The sequence below is a fragment of the Micromys minutus genome (genome assembly GCF_963924665.1).
Source record: "Micromys minutus genome assembly, chromosome: 2".
In the NCBI taxonomy this organism is placed as follows: Eukaryota; Metazoa; Chordata; class Mammalia; order Rodentia; family Muridae; genus Micromys; species Micromys minutus.
Genome location: NC_137971.1, coordinates 100,972,174 through 100,990,598, shown reverse-complemented (window position 1 = coordinate 100,990,598; position 18,425 = coordinate 100,972,174). Strand labels below are relative to the sequence as shown.

General features: G+C 40.9%; 1 protein-coding gene across 2 annotated transcripts in view; it reads left to right on the top strand.

The window, feature by feature from the left end:
- The window catches only part of PRCP (prolylcarboxypeptidase), a 43,034-nt gene extending 25,059 nt beyond the window's left edge, over window positions 1-17,975 (top strand). Inside the window, exons 4-9 of one of the 2 annotated variants that reach the window (XM_080911636.1) lie at window positions 2,445-2,626; window positions 3,291-3,442; window positions 4,573-4,742; window positions 10,837-11,001; window positions 11,949-12,136; window positions 17,020-17,975. In XM_080911636.1, the coding sequence (XP_080767762.1) occupies window positions 2,445-2,626; window positions 3,291-3,442; window positions 4,573-4,742; window positions 10,837-11,001; window positions 11,949-12,136; window positions 17,020-17,227 (1,065 nt within the window). In that variant the 3' untranslated portion in view covers window positions 17,228-17,975. Of the gene's footprint in view, window positions 1-2,444; window positions 2,627-3,290; window positions 3,449-4,572; window positions 4,743-10,836; window positions 11,002-11,948; window positions 12,137-17,019 lie in introns of both variants that reach the window. The other variant, XM_080911635.1, reaches the window with a different exon arrangement.
- The last annotated feature ends 450 nt before the right edge of the window (window positions 17,976-18,425 follow it).

Sequence of the window (18,425 nt, the reverse complement as noted above, 5' to 3'; positions counted from 1 at the left end):
ATGAACTGGGTTTTATCTGTAAAAGAAAAAGAGTGGGAAAAGTTTATAGACACATTTAAACAGTACCTGTTAGCCTTCTGAGTTCAGCAGAACGAATTAGATACCCACAAGAGCTAAGTCATGGGAATGGCTGAATGGGTTTCCTTCTACTTGGGCATTATTTTCTTTCATGAGTGTATTGTCCTCCCTCAAGTACGTTCCAATTATAGCTCTCTTTGATTGGCAGCTGAGTTTGTTTTGATGGTTGAGTTTGTTCCAGTTATTGCTGTAGCAAACACACACTCTTTCGGTAAGGTGTGTGGTGGGGGAGGTGAGTTAATTTTGACTGGGATCCTTCTCACAGTTGTCTGTGGGATCTAGTTCATCTTTGACTAAATCTTGGACAGCTTGCATGTGTCAAGACTAGAAATTATCTCAGCTGCATACTTGTTTATGAACCATCACATTTATTGTTGACTGTCACATGAGAGTTGTTTCTATTACTTCTACAACCTCAACAAGGCCTTCTGCAAGTAGCAGCTAGTGAAAATGGTATTGGGAAAGGGGAACACAGGCAGGATCTCCGGCTTGAGCAGAGAACTTTGTTGTCCTGTTGGAGGGACAAGCTTGCAAGCTGTGTTACAGTGTTTGAAATGGTGACATTTCCAGACGAGGGCCAAGGTGCATTGCCAGGGCAGCGGAAAGTTAGTTTTTAAGCTCCTTCAAGAAAACCAAGGGATGTGTTCCCTTCCCCCTGGCCAAGTGTCCTGTTAAAGAAATCCTGGGGTAAAGGGGATGGAGGAGGGAGGGGCGCACACCTATCGGTGTCCTGAGCATTCTTCACCTTCGGGCTCCCTGTGGCTTCTTCAGCTTAGGAGCGCCTCAGAGCCCAGTTTTCCTCAGCTAGGCTGCCTGCTGATGCACCCCCTGCTTACAGGCCTTGTGATTTGCTGCTGTTTCAGTTACCTCCTTCACCCCGCCCCCCCCCCTTTTCTTCTTTTTTGTAGTTGTGTTTGTGTTAAAGTCCTGAAGAAACACAGGCTCTGTCCTGATAGAACTGGTTGAACCAGGCCAGAAGGGGAGTTGTTTCCAGGGTCAGGAGAGTTGGTGGCAATTTTTTCTTTTTTTTAATTCACTTTACATCCTGATCGCTGCCCTCCCCCCTCCAACAGTCCTTCTGCCCCTTCCTTCTCCGCTGAGAGGGTGGGGCTCCCCCTACCCTCCTAGGCGCACCCCTCACCCCTGCACATCAAGTTCCTGAAGGACTAAATGCAGCTTCTCCCACCGAGGCCAGACAAGGCAGCCCAGATGGAAGAACGTAGTCCACAGACAAGGCAATAGCTTTAGAAATAGCCCTGGCTCCCATTGTATGGGACCCACAGGAAGACCAAGCTGCACCTCTGTACCTATGTGCAGGAGGCCTAGGCTCAGCCTGCGTATGCTTTTCGGTTAGTGGTTCAGTCTCTGAAAGCCTCCAAGGGTCTAGATTAGTTCCTATTCCCTTCAGGGCCCTCAGTCGTTTCCCCTCTTCCATGAGAGTCTCCAAGCTGCATCCTGTGTTTGGCTGTGGATCTCTGCATCCATTCGAGTGGTGGTGCCATGCTAGGCCCCGTCTGCAAGCTTGATATCATTACTAATGTCAGGAACTGGTGCCAGCCCATGGGATGGGTCTCTAGTTGGGGTGGTTATTGGTTGGCCGTTCCCCCAGTCTCTGCTCCATCCCCTGTCCCTGCATTTTTGCAGACAGGATAATTTCGGGGTCAAAAGTTTTGTGGATGGGTTGATGTCCCTGCCACTTTATTGGGGTTCCTGCTTGGCTACAGGAGGTAGCCTCTTCAAGTTGCATATCCCCAATGTAGCAAGTCAGGCCTCTGACCTGTCCTCTAGATGCCCCCCCCCTCGCCCCCAAGCTTGGCAGCACACCATAGTGAAAACTCTTGCTGCAGTTTCTTTTTATTCAAAAACAAAATTATCCTTCAAACCTCATAAGATCACTGACCCCTGCCCATAAGGCATGAGCTAAGAGCTTAAGAAACCTACCCTTATGAACTCTGTGTGTCTCCATAACTAAGCGTCATGCCCACACACTTGTTTAAATTTCTCCACAAAAATCAGTGCTCTGGCAGAAAAATTAGCCTGGGTAAACGTTCAAGTAGAGCATAGCAGGACCTCTCCTTTAAGGTAAGCATCTTGAATGTTTAAGTATGTTCTAGGTCTTGCTTCCTTATTGCGTTTGAAAATAAGCTTTAAAAGCAATAAAATTACATTTGATTGAAAAATATATCATGTTCTTCCACAGACTTAAAGCTACTTTGCATAAATTGCTTTGATGTGGATGATCTGGGAGTTTAGCTGGAATAATGAAAACTCTGCTCTGAACCTCAGCTGTGCCTCAGCTGCTATAATGCTATAATTTATACCAGTTTTTTTTGTCTTTATTCTTAAATAAATATACACATATACAGGATTCCCAACACTTGAATTTCCTGACATCAGAACAGGCTCTGGCTGATTTTGCAGAGTTAATCAGACACTTGAAAAAAACAATCCCAGGAGCTAATGGTCAACCTGTCATCGCCATTGGGGGCTCTTACGGTGGCATGCTCGCAGCCTGGTTCAGGATGAAATATCCTCACATAGTAGCCGGGTAAGTACATTGATTCTTGACACAGTTCTTAACAATCACGAGGAAATTGGAGATTTGTTTTGGGTAAAACATGCTCCCTGCTGTGTTATATGGACACTTCTCATTAGCAGTGGTCTTATTGGCCAGGCATGGTGGCACACATCTTTAATCTCAGCATTTGGAAGGCACAGACAGGTGGGTCTTTGTGTGTTCGATGCCAACCTGGTCTGCATAGTGTGTTTCAAGACAGCCAGGGATATGTAGAGAGACCACATCTCAAACAACAACAAAAACAATATCAATAACAGTAAAAAACCACCCCAACAATGTTATTTCTAATCACCTTTGTTTCATTTCAATTTCCATACAAAAGCTGAATTTAGAGACTGAGAGATGTTCCAGTTTTATGAGCTCTTACTGCTGTTTCAGATGACATGAGTTTGGTGCCGAGCACCAGTGTCAGGTGGCTCACAACTACCTCTAGATCCAAGGGATGTGACCCCTTCTCTAGCCTCCACAGGGATTTGGACACGCACGTGTGCGTGCGCGCGCGCGCGCACACACACACACACACACAACATACACGTGGACACATATATTTAAAAGAGGAAAACAAACAGAAAGCATGACTAGATGAGTTACATTTCTGTTTTGTTTTTCTCCTCCCATCTCCCGGGTCGTTTAGAGCTCTTGCAGCCTCTGCCCCTATCTGGCAGCTTGATGGGATGGCTCCCTGTGGTGAGTTTATGAAGATTGTAACTAAAGATTTCAGGGAAAGTGGTCCGCATTGTGCAGAAAGCATCCGCAGATCCTGGAGTGTCATTAACCAACTCTCAGGTACAGGTAAGCTTTCATTAGGAGACAGAATTTGCAGTGTGTTGGGTTTTGTTTGTTTTTTAACCTTTAACTTATTAAAACTCAACACTGGCTTTTTTTGCAACTTTGTAAATAATTGTGTATATTTGTTGTTTGTATGTGCGTATATGTATGATGTATTACATGAATTTGTATTGGTTTTTATGTGTTATGTATATGCCTGTTAGTATGGTATGTGATCATTGTTGTGTATGCAGTGGGCGTGTGTGTGTGTGTGTGTGTGTGTGTGTGTGTGTAGGTCAGAGGTTGACTTAGGGTTCCTTTCTTCTACCATCCCCCGCTTTTTCTTTTTGAAACACAGTTTTTCAGTGAACCTGCAGCTAATCAATTGGATAGAGTAGTTTGCCAGCGACCTTTAGGGATCTGCTTATTTTTTCCCCTCCTGACCTGGAGTCATAGGTATACCCCACCCTTCTGGGTTTTCATATGGGCTAATGGGAATTCAAACTTAGCAGATACTTTACTACTGAGTGATCTCTGTAGCCTAACACTGCCACATATTAAACACACACACACACACACACACACACACAACAAGATACATAGATACATATATGTATAGGAAATTATACCAATCAAAATGTATGAATGGATACATTTTTACAAAGTAAGTGCTTAGTACTGATAATATTCAGATCAAGAAAAAACAAAACCACCACCACCAAAAAGCTTTTTTAAAAAAGGTCTCATAAACCCTCTGCTGCTGACTACAGTAACTCTTCACACCTACACAGCGACTCTCTGTGGAACCACAGGCTGATTTTCTGGGTTTTGCATTTTAGTAATGACAGTTGCATAGTATGTGGGATTTTTGGTTTTTGTCTGCTGTATTTTGTGCCATATTCTAATTATTAAGTGTATCCATTTGTTTTATTTAGTTGTAGCTTATGCATTCTTTTTTAGTTATTCTCGCTTATTTCAACAGTACCTTAAACCGGGAAATCATATGAATTTTGCTAAGTTCTATGGGCTTATCTAGTTGTTCTAAAATATTTTATTGAATGTTGGATGTTTTCTGTAGTATACCACCTGCTGAATGATGAATAAGTGATTGGTTGACCTGTAGAGTAGCAGTGTCCTTTTTTCTGCAGGCAGTGGTCTCCAAAAGCTCACGAACACTCTTCGTCTATGTAGCCCCTTGACTTCTGAGAACGTCACAACTTTAAAAGGATGGATTGCTGAGAGCTGGGTGGACCTGGCCATGGTGAACTACCCTTATGCATGCAACTTTTTGCAGCCTTTGCCTGCTTGGCCCATCAAGGTAACAAAAATGTCATTGTCGCCCTCGGCACCTCCTCCTATTCCTCCTCCTTTAAATTTTTCTCTTTTTCTGACATCAAAAAATAAAATCCCAATTACATAGGGACTCTGAAATGTATGATTATGGGATGGAATTCTGGGTTCTACAGCTTCCTGATCATGTGACCTTTGGCACGTTAGCCATGTCTTTTGACCTCAGCTCTTTCATTTGAGAAATGAAGACATATCTCATCAACTACAGCATTGTGAGAATAAGGAGTAAGACCGATAGTTGGTACTGATAGAATCACTTCTATGTGCCAAGTTCTGGGTGTGCTTTGCATATTAATTTATGTCGTTTTGTGATATATGTATCATGCCAAATCCATTAACAAAGCGTTGATAATGGCAGCTTGTGTCATTGTTCTGAGCTGCAGTGAGCTGGTAAAGGCAGTCTAAATGATCTCCATCCCGATCAGCAGGATACAAGACTATCTTTTCATGTGCGGTGCTGAGAGAGTGGCCTGGCCCTCTCACTCTGTGCTCCTAAACGAGGGACTTTGTCCCCAAGGCTCTCTGTCTTCCGCTGTACACAAGCGTAAACGCAAGGAGCTCTGCTGAGGACCGTGCAAATGTTAGATTTGAAGACACTTGACAGACAATTGTACATTATGATAATTTTATGTTCTTTATCCATATCATTTTCAATCTTCCATAATGCTAAAGATTTTTGTTTGTTTTGTTTTTCAATCAGAGTTTCTCAGTGTAGCCTGGCTGTGATGGAAATAGCTCTGTAGACCAGGCTGGCCTTGAACTCAGAGATCCATCCACCTGCCTCTGCCTTCTGAGTGCTGGGATTACAGGCATACACCACTTCTTCCCAGCTATGCTAAAGTCCATTTCATGGTAAAAGGATTATTACATACGCTCATCTTTAAATGTTTCTTTGTTAAGAGTGTCTCTCTTAGTTTTAAAAACAAAGTCTGACAGAGTTCATGGTTAAGATTTGAGGATATAATTGAAGGGATTTCTAAGGTGAGTTTTGTGAATGAAACTACGATTCATCAGGTGAGAGTAGGGTTTCAGGAGTTCCAGCCCAGCCCCCTGTCCTCTCGTGCCCTCTCACACGTGGAGCTATAGCTCTGATCCTCTTTACTTGCCTTGAGACAGGGTCTGGCCTTGGAGTCACCCTGTTGTTAGGCAGGACTTCCAAGTAGCTGGGATTACAAGGCTGTGTCACTAGGTCTGGTTTACAAGTGCTTGTAATTTAGCAGCTCCTTTATGAAGACTTTGTAGATAATAACCAAAACTTCGAAGCATCTATTTTCTACTGGAGTTATTTACTTTATGTTCAGTGTGTTCTACAGGAAACAGTTAAATGAAAATGTCACTTTTTGTATGTCATCTCGGTTGTCATCTTTTCATTTGCATTCTGAGTTTAGCACATGCGTGTAATTGTCTACTGTTAACAGAAGCTACATGCCCATGGAGAAATAATTATAGAGTCGATATGTAGAACAGGGGACGAAGAGAAAGGGAAAATAGGAAACCCTTCTGGCATTTGACACATAAAACCCACTGAGCCTCTTCTCAGCTTTTAAACAACATTATTGTGGTTATTTTTCTTAAGTTGTACGTGGGTACTTCAGTACCCATGTGGGTGTTGAGGACTGCTAAGCAATCGCTCCAGCCCCTGAGGGTCATGTTAAGTATAATGAACTAGACTCAGACAAATGCTGCATGTTTCCTTTCTGTCTTTCTGTCTGTCTGTCTGCCTTTGTCTCTGTCTCCCTCTGTCACGCTGTCTCTCTCTCTCTGTGTATGTGTGTGTATGTGTGTGTGTGTGTGTGTGTGTGTGTGTGTAAACCAAAAGAGGATCAGGAGAGGAGAGAACAAGACCTTAATAGCAAGGAGTGGAACCAGAGAGAGTCGTGGAAACATGTGACATGAAAGCAGAAGGTGTCAGTTAAGTACATACTAAGTACATATTAAGCACATATTAAGTACTGTGAGCCACAGGGCCTGCCGATCATAACTACTCTAGTTTCAGGGCATCTGACTCCAGTACAAGGTATATATGTGGTACACAGGTGTACACATAGGCAAAACACCTATGTACATAAAATAGAAAATGTTTAAAATGACTCCTTGTTTCCAGTTTTCTGAAATGTCACAATTTTGTATTTCTTTATGGCTGAATAGAATTGCATATTATTTGTAAATGCCACGTCATCTCTACCATTCCTCTGTTAGTGGGCATGGAAGCAGATTCAATGTTTTAGACATTCTGACTAGTGTAGCAGTGAGCAGGGATTTGGATGTGCACATGTATCTCTGTGGTGTGCTACCTTACTGTCTTCTGGTTATTTAGCCAAGAGTGGACAAGCTACAGTTCTAGTCTGTCCTTCGAGTAGCTTCCTTACTGATTTACACGTGTGTGCTTTATCGTATATTCCTTATTCTTGCCGGTGGTAAATAAGAGGTCCTCTTTCCCCTTGTCCTCACCAGTGACGGTTGACATGAAATCTCAAAAGAGCTTTAGCTTGCATTTTCTTGATGGCTAAGGACTTCAACAATTTTCAAGTTTTTATTGGCCATTTGTCTTTCATTCTTCCTCCCTTTCTTCCTCTGACTCCCTTCTTTCTTCCTCACCCCCTTTTATCTTTCTTTGCTTTAGCATACACAAGGGGGTTTTGTTTTATTTTATTAGTTTACTTTGAAAGTTTTGATTGATCCACAGAGCATTGTCAAGACTAGTTTCATAAAAGATAATATGCGAGACACTCCAATATACAACAAAGACACATGCACCACAATGTTCATAGCAGCTCTATTTATAATAGCCAGAAGCTGGAAAGAACCCAGATGTCCTTCAGAAGATGAATGGATACAAAAATTGTGGTACATTTACACAATGGAGTACTACTCAGCTATCAGAAACAATGACTTAACCAAATTCTTAAGAAAATGGCTGCATCTAGAGAATATCATCCTGAGTGAGATAACCCAGTCACAAAAGAACAGACATAATATGCTGTCACTGATAGTGGGATGCTAACCCCAGAGGCTCGGACTGCCCCAGAAACAACTCACAGACTGTGTGAAGTTCAAGAAAAAAACAAAACAAAACAAAAAAAAAAAAAAAAAAAACAAACAAAAAAAAACATTATGCTCAATCCTTACACACCAAGAAAATGTTGACTAATTCCGGGTTACATCCTGTTTTACATGTACTTTTTGCTCATTGTAACTAGTAAGACCTTAATGCAGAGTATCAAACCTTAAAAAAAAGAAAAAAAAAAAAAAAAGCCAAGCACTGACAAAAATGTATTTGTATACATTTATGCAAAAATGTTTAAAATTTTTTCTTTTATCTTTGTTTTTTAAAATAAAGTTTAAAAAATGATAATATGCATTTACTAGACAGAACAACTACTAATATTCCCAGTATTTTTAAATTATTTTAAATTACTGTTTTAACTTTTGAGACTATGTATCATTTTCCTCTTTCTCCTTTCTCCCTTAACTCCTCCCATGTACCCCTTCTTTGTTCTTTCTGAAGTTCATGGTCTCTTTTTCTTTAATTGTTGTTGTTGTTGGTGGTGGTGGTGGTAGTGTGTGTGTATTCTAAAGTATATAAATACAGCCTGCTCAGCTCTTACAGTGATACTGTATTAAATATTTTCAGGGCTGACCATTTGGTGTTGGATAAACCGATTGGAATGTTCTTCCCTGGGAAGACTGGTTCTCTTACTCTCAGTATTCTTTGTTTCTTCATCCTTCCTTGTGACCTACATGTATGTATGTATGTATGTATGTATGTATGTATGTATGTATGTATGTATATATCCTATATGTATGTATATATATATCCTGTATGTATATATATATCCTCCTTAAGAAGCAGCCAATAGGCTGGTGCTGCTTATATTTAGGGTGGAACTTCCCTCTTCAGTGAAACCTGTCTGGAAGCACCCTCATCGCCACGGATGTGTTTCCATGGTGATCCTAAATCTACTTAAGGTGACAGTGAAGGTAAACCACCAGAAATGATTGTCTGGATTTCACTGGCACATGTGATAACCTCCCTGTTTCAATCCAGTTTTGTTAGTTAACTCCGCTCTCTTTTCTTTGCCTCTTTGTCTAGGTGATTTGTCAATCTGGTTTATATTTTTTCCCTAAGAATAAACACCTTGATTGATTCTATGAGATTTGCTTGTAGTCTCCATTTTATTAATTCCTGTACTGATCTTTATTATTTCTTGTTATCTGCTGCTTTTGGACTTATAATATTCTCATTTTTTCTAATATTTTAAGGTGTGCCATTAAATTATTTATTTGAGATATGTCTGATTTTTAAATATAAGCACTCATAACTGCGACCATCTAGAACTGCCTTAGTTGTATCCTGAGTCTGGTGAAGTCGTGCTTTGTTGTTCATTTGATTCTAGAATTTTTACAAATATCCTTTCCCATTTCCTTTAGACCCACTAGCTACCCATAGTACAATGTTCTCTTTCCATGTATTCATGTAAGTTCTCTTGCTTTTGATTTCTGGTTTTATTGCACTATGATCTGTTTGAATCTTTAATATTCCATACGATTTGATGTGAGGCCTAGAAAGTGGTTTTGTTAGAGGTTTCTGGGTGGCAAGAGCACTATAATTCCAGTGAGGGACACTGAGAGAACGGCAAGACAGCTGTAGAGTGAGCTCTGACGTTAAAAATCCTTTAGGGTTAAGTGCAGGGACAATGAGTGAGATAAAGAAGAGGAAGAGAAAGGAAGAAATGTAAGGAAAGAAAAATTAAATAAAAGAATGGAAAATAGGAATGAAAATATTACACTGGGGAAAAAAGAACAGGACAAGGAAAACAAAGAGGAAGAACAGTAAAGTTTCTCAATAACAAGAAAGTTTAAAAACAAAATTAATTAATTAAGTACAAGAAAGGAATTAAAATTATACAAATTAGAATTAAAAAAAATTCAGAATATACTGAAAGTAGAGAGTATGGAAAGAAGGAAACACAGGGGCCAAAGAGTAAAGAACCTAAGGAGAAGAAGTAGTGATCCCATAGTGAGGTAAAGTGGATGAATTTAAATCAGCAATGGCAAAGTTGTAAATATACAGCAAAGCAGTGCCTGCACTGAGAGTGAACAGGAGGAAATGCACAAAGGAAAAACAACAGAAAAGGAAGGAGAACGAAGATGCAAAAACAAAAATTAGGGGAAAAAAAAGATGACGTATTGAATGTTATATGATGAGATCTCATCTTTAAAAAAAAAAAAACAGAACAAAACAATAAGCAGTGTGTGGTGGGATCCTTACAATCTCAATCCAGGGATATGGAGACAGGTGACTCCTGAATCATGATGGCCAACCAGCCTATCCTACTTGGTGAGTCCCAGGCAAGGAAATGAGATGGATAACAACTAAGGAATGACACCCAAGGTTGCTCTCTGGCCTACACATACACACATTCACCCACATGCATGCACAAATACACAAAATTTCATAAATTTTGTATCCTTATGAAAATATAAAACTTCACTCAGAAAAGATTTAGTTATTTTAGACTTTGCTCAGCGCTGAAGAGATGATCTAAAATCAGATGCATGTGGGACAATAGTACAGGGGCTGAGAGAAAAAGAGCTACTCAGTGTACTGAGGGCTGAGAAAGGAGTGCTTTAGTGCTCCCAGGCTGGGAAACACACACAGGAGTAACGTCATGGAAGAGGGAATATTTGAGCTGTTGTAAAGGGTGAATCGGTGAGCCATTTGTGGATTTAATGAGTAGGAAAGGGGATTTGAGTGAAGAGGGAAAGTAGTATAGCGAAGAATGGTTCACCTGGCTACTGGAGTGAAGGCAGGGTAACCGTGACCGGGATAGGTAGAGAGCGCTTTATATACCATGCAAATGACTGACTTATTTCCCTACCCTACGGAGACAGTTAAAGGTTTCTCCTTTGAGTGACGAGATTATTCTTCAGAGACAGGACTTTTTAAACACATTAAGATGTTTATCAGCATTTTATAATAAAAATCCAGATAGCCTTTAGTCTTTGTTACTAACCCAATTTTCTATTCACGTCAGCCTCTTCCCATGTTTATCTCTTAGGAGGTGTGCCAGCATTTGAAAAATCCTAATGTATCTGATACAGAGCTGCTGCAGAATATTTTCCAAGCACTGAATGTATATCATAATTATTCAGGCCAAGCAAAATGCCTGAATATTTCACAAACAACTACAAGTAGTCTAGGCTCTGAGGGCTGGAGCTTTCAGGTGAGCATGCCTGATTTCCCTGAGTTCAGTGTCCTTTTTCCTGAGACTGTGATACTGTAATGTGTTGTCTGACATTTTCCACCTCACTGCCTCCAAGTCTGACCAATGTGAAGTTACCACATGACCCCCTTCCTCCTTCCTTCGTTCCTTCCTTTCTTCCTATATCTAGTTATCAGCAAATATATAACGAATGGAAAACCACTGAAAACAATGGTTACAATCTCTTATGTTTCAAAGATATAAAAAGAGATAATTTCTATGACTATTACCATAAAATATAGCCTGTTAGGTGGGACAGAGTAACACTTTAATAGACCTTGACCAGTCCTGGAAAGGAAGAGTTATATGGGCACAGGAGAGAAGCGGCTGTTAGGGGGGACAGAGTAACACTTTAATAGACCTTGACCAGTCCTGGAAAGGAAGAGTTATATGGGCACAGGAGAGAAGCGGCTGTTAGGGGGGACAGAGTAACACTTTAATAGACCTTGACCAGTCCTGGAAAGGAAGAGTTATATGGGCACAGGAGAGAAGCGGAGGCTAACTTGACTCAGTCTCTATTCCATCACCTGCACAGTAAGACTTTCAGGGTTTTTTTTTTATAAGGGTTAAATGTGGTCAAAGACGTGGAAGAAGACTTTGCAGAAGGAAGGAAGGAAGGAAGGAAGGAAGGAAGGAAGAAAGAAGAAGCACAGTACACATGCTGTGACTTCTCAGCTGTGTCTTTCTAGGAGAAACGGGGTTGTGTGGTGGAAAAGTTGGAGGTGTGGTGGGATAGGGGGCTGAAGTTCCATTGCATGACTTTGACCCTGGCTGAATGACCTTGACCCCGGCTGAATGACCTTGGCCCTGGCTGAATGACCTTGATCCAAGCTAGTTGAGTAACGTTTTGAATTTTAATTTTCCTCTTTTTGCTTCATTTTCCCTTTGTTTCCTGCTTTGCTTCTCAGGCCTGCACAGAAATGGTCATGCCCTTTTGTTCTAACGGTATTGATGACATGTTTGAACCCTTTCTGTGGGACTTGGAGACATATTCCAATGACTGTTTTAACCAGTGGGGAGTGAAACCACGGCCTCATTGGATGACTACCATGTACGGTGGCAAAAACATCAGTTCACACTCCAACATCGTGTTCAGGTGAGTTTGCTGGCTGCTGGCCAGAGACAGAACTAGGACAGGTAATAAAGCAACACTGGACATGGCGGTGATGCTATTCCACTTTGCTGTTGTCACACACAGGGTAGGTGCTCAGGAAGCGTTAGATGAGGAGCTGATCCTAATGAATAATGACTAGCGACTGGTACAGTCCCACTTGGGTGACTCTTCATTGCACAGTGGTTTTCTTGGGAGGATTTCTGTTTTCTAAAATAGGTTATTTGACCAATGGTGATTTTCAGTTATTTGTGTAGATATTCAGAAGGACCCCCCACTCCCATGGAGAACTAACATAATTTCTCAGGCAAATTAATTATTGCCAGTGATTAAATGAGGCTGAGTGTTGGGGATTTTACCCAGGTATGTGGAGTCTCTTAAGAAAAGAGTATTTTATTTTATTTTTGGATTTCCTAATGGCTGACATAGTCTTCACATGTCTGAAATCCAGGAGCATGCTAGGTCTCTCAGCAGCCCTAAACGCTGTAGCTAAGTCAGCAGGTGCTTCGGAAGACCTTGTAAATCAAATGCAGTTCGCTCCTCTGGTGGCTGCCAGGACTTTTTGTTTTGCAAATAGAGTTGAGCTTATTAATTGGAATACAATCCATCTTCTGTGTGTTTTCTGTAAAACTTTATCCTGTAGAGGGTAATTAAGACTTATATTTGGCATAAAATAAATACAAATAAAAAAATACAAACAAACAAAAACCTTCACCCACATGTGAGCACCTTTAGGTCTGCACAGCAGTGAAAAGAACAATGAACTAGGTCAGCAAATTCAAGTTTTATGTCCTTACTACCTGCATATAATGTAAATATTACTATATTATCATAATATAATATACAATATTATATTATAGTTTAGAATACATATGTAAAATATAATGATTAATATATTATAATCAGTACAATACAATAATCTATATTAGAGTATTAATTATGGCATTATTATATATAATGTATATGTATAATATATAATATATAAATATAATAATTATTATATGATACATATGTAGTATATGTGATATTGTATTATACATCATTTTATTATATGTGATTATATTTTATATATATATATATATATATATATATATATATATATATATATATATATATATATATGCTTAACAAAGAAGGCTATCAAGGACTCCTAGAGATTACATTGTGCTTTATTAACTTTAAGTTTTTTGAATGCTAATGAACGAAAACCAACAGCTTCTGGGAGACAGTGGATTATGGCAAAAACATGCTGAACTCAATCAGCCTGTTTATATTAAGGATGTCCTAACTTCAAAATGGACGGAATGGAATGTGTTATGTTGGGAGCGAGGTTTTGTCTTTGTTTCAACAGGGGAAGAAAAGCTGGATTCCTTCAAATTTAATAAAAATCAGACTTGACTGAAGGAGACCTCCTAAGGATCCTAACTACAGACTGCTTCCCAATGAATATTTACCTAGCATGTTCCTAGTTCTTAGTTCTAGTTCCGTGTCACCTGAAGGTTGAGCGTCACCCTGTTCACTTTGTCCTTATGTGTCCTTACAGCTGCTCTCTCGCGGTGACCTCTCTTTATGACCTGCTTATCACTACTTCTCCTAGACCCTCTGTGTCATGGCCTCTTCTCTTCCTTCCTCATGGCTCTCCTACCTCTTTCTCCCTGGGACCCTTGGCTAGAATCCAAAATTCAGCCTTCCTCTTTCCTCTGCCCAGTCACAGGCTGATCAGCTCTTTGTTGACCAGTCAGAAGGTGATGAAGAAGAATGTTTACAAAACACTGAGATGGTTGATATTCCGTAAAAATAACAATACCAGAGTTCAGCCTGTACTCAACTCTTTGCTATTAAGAAATCAGCATTTGAATAATACAAAGACAACTCTTACACAGTGCATAAAAGGATTGGCCCTTCCGAGACCAATGCCAAGAATGTATCATTTACTTTGTCGTTGGTGGTGAGGTTCTCTTGAGCCCGTAAACATTATAGGCTGCTGCCATTGCTCTTGGGTACCCTCCAGAACATGATGAGACAATACCACAACATTATTGAGTCATAGAACATGGCAAAATCAAGCTGTATAGACCTGGAAGCTTCATCCCTACTGGCTAGCTGTCATAGTGCTGGAAGGTGTTTCACAAGCTACTAGAGGAAGAAACCAATCATTTTCAGTTATCAATCATACGTATCCAGCTGTGAAGCCTGTGAGCTACCATACTGGTTCTACACGATATGCCCAATGGTGACACAAAAGTTATGGGAGTTACCAGCCACTTCCTCACTGGATTTAAGACCAGCTCCACCAGGTGAAACCCATATCCAGCATCATTATCAGCTGAGAACCTATTGTAGACATGCCATAGAACCTAGGGAATTAATTAGGTGCAAAAAGGGATTAATGCACCTCTCAGCCCTTACCTAATATTTTCTTCTTAATCAAAAGGCTTCATTTTCCTATATTGGGAAGGATAACACTCATTTTGGTTTTTGTGACAAGGTTTCATGTAGTCCAGGTTGACGTTGAACTCATTATGTAGCTAAGGAAGACCCAGAATTACTGACCCTCTTCCCCCCACCAACCTCTCTTGTTGTGGGATTGCTGGTTTGTGCAGTCATGCCCAGCAATCCAGCGATGACACTTTTAAGCCAGTGTTTGGAAGAAGCACTTTGAATCTCTCCGCCATTCATCCCTAGCAGTCACTAAAAGCCAGAGAGAAAAACACTCACAGTGACTTTATGTACATATGTATTTTTCAGTGACAATCATTGTGTGTGTGTGTGTGTGTGTGTGTGTGTGTGTGTGTGTGTTTGTGATAGAGGGGGGGAGGGAGAAATCATGGGCTGATAGCTTTATTAGGACCATTATATTGTCCAGTTCTAGGCCCCAAATTTCCGGAGAGGTAGTCACTGCGATAGAGCCACAGTGGTGTGGGTCAGCAGGCCAGCTGTCCCATACATCAGTGGTAACCAGTGAACAGTTGTAATGATAGGTAATGATATCTGGATCGGCCACAATGAGGAATGAGGAGGAATGGGGCAGAAAATGTTGAAGATGGCTGAACACACAAGTTACATTTCAGATGCATCCTAAGGTGCCATAAAATTGCAAGCGTTCACCATAAATGGCATCATTCCTCAAATACCACAGTCCCCACCAAAACCCCAGATGATTTTTTTTGTTTTTGGTTTGGTAACAGAATTTCAATAAACTGCTGTTAAAATTCCTATAAATATACAAGAGACACAGAATAGCCAGTCTTAAAAAGGAAGAAAAAAAAGTAAACTCCCTTATTCCAAATATAGAAAAGCAGCAGCTTCCAGGACATTGAATTCTGACTATCACACAGGCATGTATCTAACACAATCCCAAATATAATCAATCAGTGAGAGAGAAGAGAACCTTATATAGTATATTATATATAAAGTTGACCTTTATATAGACTAGTCAATTAGGCTTTCTCTATTGTTGTTGGTTTGGTTTGGTCTGGTTTGGTTTGGTTTACTATGCCTGGCCCTCATGAAACTAGTCAACAAGGGAGGGAGAAGAGGGGCTGCAGAAACAGGAGGGAGGACAGTAAGACACATGAGACAAAAGGGGAGACAGTTGAAGGATGGAAGGGTACAAAGGAGTGGTGAGAGCTTGGGAAGAAAGGGGGGCTGAGAATCAACAAAACCAAATTTTATTGAAAATGATACTCTGTATGCTAATTAAAATTTTTTAAATAATAGAAAAAAACAAAATTTTTCTAAGTGTGTGGTCCTCTTGCATCAGGCTACCAGTGCTGAGATTATAGCTGGGCACTGCCTAATGAGAATAAATTAGTAAGCTTGAGAGCAAAAGGGCACATGACCCAGCCAAAAATAGGTCAAAAGCCAGATAGAGTGGCTCACACCTGGTGATTCCAGCCGCGACAGGCTTGAGGTGAACACAGATGGCTACACAGAGAGTTCTGGGCTAGCCTGGGCAAGAATGAGACTGTCTCCAGACAAGGAAAGAAAAGTGATACTCTTAATAAAAAAGTTTCAAATACTATATCCATCCAACCTAATAACACATGGAAAGATCAGTATCAGTTGGGGGTGTGTGGAAATCCACAGTGGTGTAAGATGATGTCATTATGCAGCAAGGGAGGCCCAGCCTATCATTAGATGAGAAGGAGAGGGAGGCAGGGAAGAGTCTAGGAAGGAGAGAGGAGGAGGATCAAGACAGAATCAAGATGGAGCTGGAGATCCAGGTGGTCTTAATTGGCAATAGGTAGATAAGAATATTTTCAAGGGTTTCTTTAGGTCAATTTGTCTTATCTAGGTGGGTGGTTTATATCTTTGTCAACTGGTTGTAAGCTTATTGTGTGGATGGATTGTGGGCTAAGAATTTAACATAAAAATCTGATTGATAAATTATTGATTATTGAGTCATGATTTTACTGGGCTTCCGGGAATGCGAGCAAAGTTTTTGGCTGGGAGAGAGACAGCCAGGGCTAGCGGTTCCAGCTCAGTGGCTCACAGCTCTTCGCAGGAACTGGTAGCCGGAGATCCATTTCTTATTTTTACCATAACACAGTGAAAACTGACAAAGCCCAGGGGTAAAGCACTCCTCTGATCCTACCACCAAATCTATAGTGGAAAAAGATCTGAATCCCATGTTGGTAATGGGAGGAGGGTAAAATAGTAAAGCCACTTTGGAAAATTGTTTGGCAGTTCATGAATAAATTGATATCACATGTCTCAGAAATTTTATTCCTGGGTATACTCAGGGGAGATTAAGATGTACATATACATGAAACCTTGAAAGTGATATTCAGATGAGTAAGGCTCACGAGATCCTAAAGGTGGAAACTTATGAGTACACTAATTTTTCTTGTTTCCCTCCCTTGCAGCAATGGTGACTTAGACCCATGGTCAGGAGGCGGAGTGACCAGAGACATCACAGACACCCTAGTAGCTATCAACATCCCTGAGGGGGCTCATCATTTAGATCTTCGAGCCAACACTGCCTTCGATCCTTCCTCTGTACTGTTCTCTCGCTTACTGGAAGTTAAACACATGAAGAAATGGATTACAGACTTCTACAGTAATGCCAGTTAGCAGTCCTGAGCAAGTTTAAAAAAGCAATTGCTTTGTTTTCTCCTTTGATGTTCCCTCCACTCACATACCCATTCGCTTTTATTTTTTTATATGTAATTTCTTTCTCTCATTATATTTGTTGAGCCAAAGTAGAGACACAAGAGCGTGACAGGTGGGCACAGCCATCCCACCCAGGTGACTTTGTGTCATCATGGCAGCTCACACAGGCCATCAGATCTAACATGAGAGAAGAAACTTCTCCCACCAGCCAGGAGGTCTCCTTGGTTTTGAGGCTGAAGTCTCTCTGGCCCATTGAAAGTCTCCATTCCTGCCACAAAAGGGAAGCAGAAGTTGGACTCAAAACACTGCTGCTGGTAGGATGTGGGACGCCAATCCCGGAAGCCAGGCTGCTTCCTTCCAGCTCAGTGAGCGACTGTGAGCTGGGTGCAGGAAGGAACAAGGCAGACCTACCTGTGTGCTGCCCCAGTCTCCCTCCAGCTGTTGGGAAGTCAGTGTGCCTGGGCTGGCTGCTCTTGGAAGCCCTTTCTCTCTCTCCCACGTGGCAGCTCGCCTTAGTTCTGGGACATTTGCCACCGTGGCACTGCCAGGAAGGAATCTGGCCCTCTCCTGCTCTCTTTGTCTCCAAGGTCAATTTTGTGGTGATCTGGCTGAATTCTGCCAATTTAGGAAAAGTGCTGGTTTTTTTTGTTTGTTTGTTTTTTTTTTTTACTTGAAAAACTGAACAAATTCTGTTAATAAAGATCCTTTAAAAGTTGACAAATCTTTTATTGACAAAGTAGTGTGTTCTGTTTAATTTGTAAGGAGATTTTGTTCCAGTCATTGTTACCAGTATCATTAAAGCCTTAAGTGTCAGCACTCCAAGCAGGAGGTGCATGGGGACTTTCCTATGTGGCTTCCAGAAGACAAGCAGCCATCATTCAAGCAGGCAGCATATCTCACATTAATAAATGGCAATCTTCCCATTTCCAAGCGCTTGGAGCATTCAAGCGGTTCTCACACTGAGACCTTTCTTCTAAGGGACTTTTCTAGATAAGGAAATAAGAATCCACACTTCTGAGGGACACAGACTATCAGTTTCTTCTGGGCAGGAAGACCTCTCCCAGTTCTTATTAAGTTCTTAGTCATGTTCTTACCGTGATTTGGAGACATGTCTTGCTTTTTAGAAACTGTCCCTAGATACCTGACAAGGTTTTATTTT